The following is a 3,315-nucleotide window of genomic DNA, read 5'->3' as shown; positions in this document are numbered from 1 at the left end:
GCGGCACCGGTAACATTCAGCAGACGGGCAAATGTAATTTGTTTTTAGCGTTCAAGTTTCAAGACAGTTGGAGTGACTTGGGACAAAACAATTCTTTTCTCACTGGGGGGTTCGTAATTTACAAGCTATTTCCTATTTTGTCTAAAGAAAAGCCAAAGTGCATTTAAAAGGGGGGAGGGGAAACAATAAACTGAACAGAGTTGTGGCAATTGTTGCTTCCTTTTGTAATGCAGCGGGAAGTTACTTCAGAGAGGAGGAAGCAGCAATAGTGTGCAGTTCTTACTCCGCCCCTTAAGTATTCAAAAGCAGCAAAATCCATTAACTCTGCCTGCAGACAAAAAGCTGCAGCATCTCTCTGCATGCACCCGCTGACTGCATGCAAGTGCTGCTTCTGGCCAGGGCCTCTCAGCACTACGGGGGCCTCTGGGGGCCCCCAGAAGAGGCTCTTTAAAACTTCATCTGATAAAGAAGACTGGCAGCAGACAAAAGAGAATACTTCACAACTAGGCGAGTCACATGCATGCAGAGGAGCCCTTCTGCGGATAGCCAGCAGCTCGAAAAATCGTGCAAACTTATTTCCGAAGTGTTTGTTTGTGTTTTTAATGAGCCTAGAACAGCAGCAACAGCCACAAAGAAGGGCCCCTGAAGGTTTTGCTGCTTCGGTAAAGGCCCAGTTGCTGCAGCTGCAGCTCAGAGCAGCAAGACAATGCAAGTGGCGCTGAGACAGTTGCTGCTGCTTCCGAGCCCCGCATGCACTTCTGGCTGCAGGTGGCGCCAGGCGTAACCCGTAGCTGTCTCAGCCCTGCTGCTGCCGCTGCAGCCAGTGTTGCTGTTGCAGTTGCTGCTGCTGCTGCTGCAGCTGCTGCAGCAGGCACCCTTCAAGGCCCCTGCCGAAGCTTTCTCTGGGGAGCTCTACTTGCTGCTGCTGCTTCCTAAGCAGCTGTGCCTGTGGGGCGCCCCAGTAGGGCCTTGCTGCTCTAGGGAGCCCCACGGGCTTCAGGGGGGGTCCCGGACTCTAGGGGGCCCCCGGGGCCCCTGGCCTCGAAAGCTTAACCAACAACACACCTAAGCTGTTAACTAGCAGCTGCAGCGCCGCAGTGCAGCAGGGGGGTGCAGCCTTGTGTCTCAGGCAGCAGCAGATGAGTTTTTCTTTGGTTTTACCTCTCGATAGAAGTTAAGAAATAGTCTTTTAATGGCAAAGAGGACAAAGACTAGGGCAAGTGCTGCTGCAGACACTGCTGGCAGCAAGGGGTTTGCTGCATTGGGGGCCTCGTGTGCGCAATTTAGGCTTCCTAGGGCTTACGGCTCCAGGTCTAGGGTTTAGGGTTTAGGGTTTAGGGTTAAACAGGGTCCTCAGCGGCTGGGGCGGACGGGGGGCGGTGGCTTGCCTCGGCTGGGCTGTCTGCTGCTGCTGCTGCTGCTGCTAGTGCTGGTATTGCTGCTGCTGCGCACATGTCTTTGTGATGCAGTCAACAAAAAAAGAAGTGTAAATGAAACACAAATTAGGGAGGTGGGATCGGGGCCCGGAGGTTTAGGGTTTAGGGTTTAGGGTTTAGGGCTGAGGGCTGCTGCAGTGTGTGTCTGAGCGACCCCACCGTCACTGGGGGGTGCACCGTAGAGACTGGTGCTGCTGCTATTGCTGCGCTGCAGCAGCTAATTGTAGTATGTGTTTGTTGCATTATCTTCGTATTAATGGAGAGGCTGTTGCTGCTGCAGGGGCCCCCGCACCTCTGGCAGCAGCAGCAGCAGCAGCAGCAGCAGCAGGGCCCCCCCCTGTGGCCTTCCCGCTGCATTTGAGTGCGCCTGATATTTGCCTATGTGCCTCTTCTCCAACATTTGTAAACTTTTATTTTTCTTTTCTCCTTTCTGTCTTGGGGTGTCTCTCTGCTCCGAGTCCGTTGACTGCGCCCTGCTGCTGCTGCTGTGCCAGCGGCAACTCCAGCTGCCACCTCTGCGCAGCAGCAGCAGCAGCAGCAGCAGTAGCAACCGCAGCAGCAACAGCCTCCGCTCTAGGGCTTGCTGCCTTGTGTCGCTGCTCCGCGCCTGTGCGTGGCTCGTGCTGCAGCAGGGGCCCTCGGGGGGTGGAACAGCGATCTGCTTCAGCCGCTGCCACTGCCGCAGGAGCAGCAGCAGCAGCAGCAGCAGCAAGCGGATCAGCAGCAGCAGCTGCAACGGAGCTCATTTCTGCTTGCGCTCAACGGAACTAGGCAGCTGCCCGCAACAGCTTTGACAGCATCAACGCCCGCACCAGCTGCAGGAGCAGCAGCAGCAGCAGCAGCACTAGCGTAGTTGCCTGCGCATTGCCGCAGCAGCAGAAATGGAGTCGCAGCAGCCGCAGCCGCAGCAGTCGCTGCACCAGCTGCCGCTGGGCCTGCCAGCTGCAGTATTATGCCCGCCTCTAATTTGTCCAGAGCTGAGCAGCAGCAGCAGCAGCAGCAGCGACAGCAACGGCGTGCTGACCGCGCCGGCTGCTGCTGCAGGTGTGGTGGTGGCAGGAGCCCCAGCAGCAGCAGCAGCTGCAGGTCCCGCAGCAGCAGTAGCTGCTTCTCTGGCCGCAGGCGCCGAGCCGGGCGCTGCAGCAGCGGCGCTCCCAGCAACAGCAGCAGCAGCAGCAGGCGGAGAAGCAGCAGCAGCAGCAGCAGCAGGATTCAAAGGCGCAGGGCTGCCGCCTTTGGGGGAGACAGAGCTGGAGACGGACACGGGCCCGTGCAGCAGCAAACCGTCGGAGGGGGGGTTTGGCTCGGAGCCGTTTGCTGCTGCTGCTGCAGCAGCAGCAGCTGCTGCTGCTGCTGCGCCGCCGCCGGTGCTCGGCGGCTCCTCCTGCTGCCTTGCTGCAGCAGGAGGAGACAACGCAGAGAGAGACAACGGGGGGCTGCTGCCAGAATCCTTTTTCGATCCTGCTGCTGCTAATAGTCCTTCTGCTGCTTCGGATGTGCAGCAGGGGGGCCCCCAGCTGGCAGGTTTTATATCTCATGGGTACAGCGAGACCCCAGCAGCAAACTCTCCCGTGGCAGCAGGGGGCCCGTTTGCTGCTGCTGCTGCTGAGGGTCTCTTCGGCCTGCGCGAGGGGCAGATCTTCGCGTTGCAGCAGCAGCAGCACCTGCAGCAGCAGCTCGCCGCGGCCAGCCCGCAGCAGCAGCAGCAGCCCTTCCTCCCCGCTGCCGTTGCTGCAGCAGCAGCAGCAGCAGGAAGGAGAACAGCAGTCAAGCGGGGCCCCTCGCAGGGGCCCTCTTGCTTGGCTGCTCGAATGATGGCAGCAGAAAGCATAAGACAGACGCGGGCGCTGAACGCTGCTGCTGCTGCTGCTGCTGCTGC

The 3,315-nt window shown here is 58.9% G+C and overlaps 1 protein-coding gene across 1 annotated transcript; it reads left to right on the top strand.

The window, feature by feature from the left end:
• Positions 1–2,317: 2,317 nt before the first annotated feature.
• Positions 2,318–3,313, top strand: ETH_00034295 (uncharacterized protein; the record flags this gene model as incomplete). The annotated part of the gene is made up of 1 exon (XM_013380331.1): positions 2,318–3,313. A coding segment is annotated over one exon (996 nt), but the record flags the coding sequence as incomplete, so codon positions are not given.
• Positions 3,314–3,315: the final 2 nt, after the last annotated feature.

This window comes from Eimeria tenella, genomic scaffold (assembly GCF_000499545.2).
Source record: "Eimeria tenella Houghton genomic scaffold, Eth_scaff517, whole genome shotgun sequence".
NCBI lineage: Eukaryota > Apicomplexa > Conoidasida > Eucoccidiorida > Eimeriidae > Eimeria > Eimeria tenella.
The sequence above is the reverse complement of the archived record's forward strand: the minus strand, read 5'-3'. Positions and strand labels throughout refer to the sequence as shown.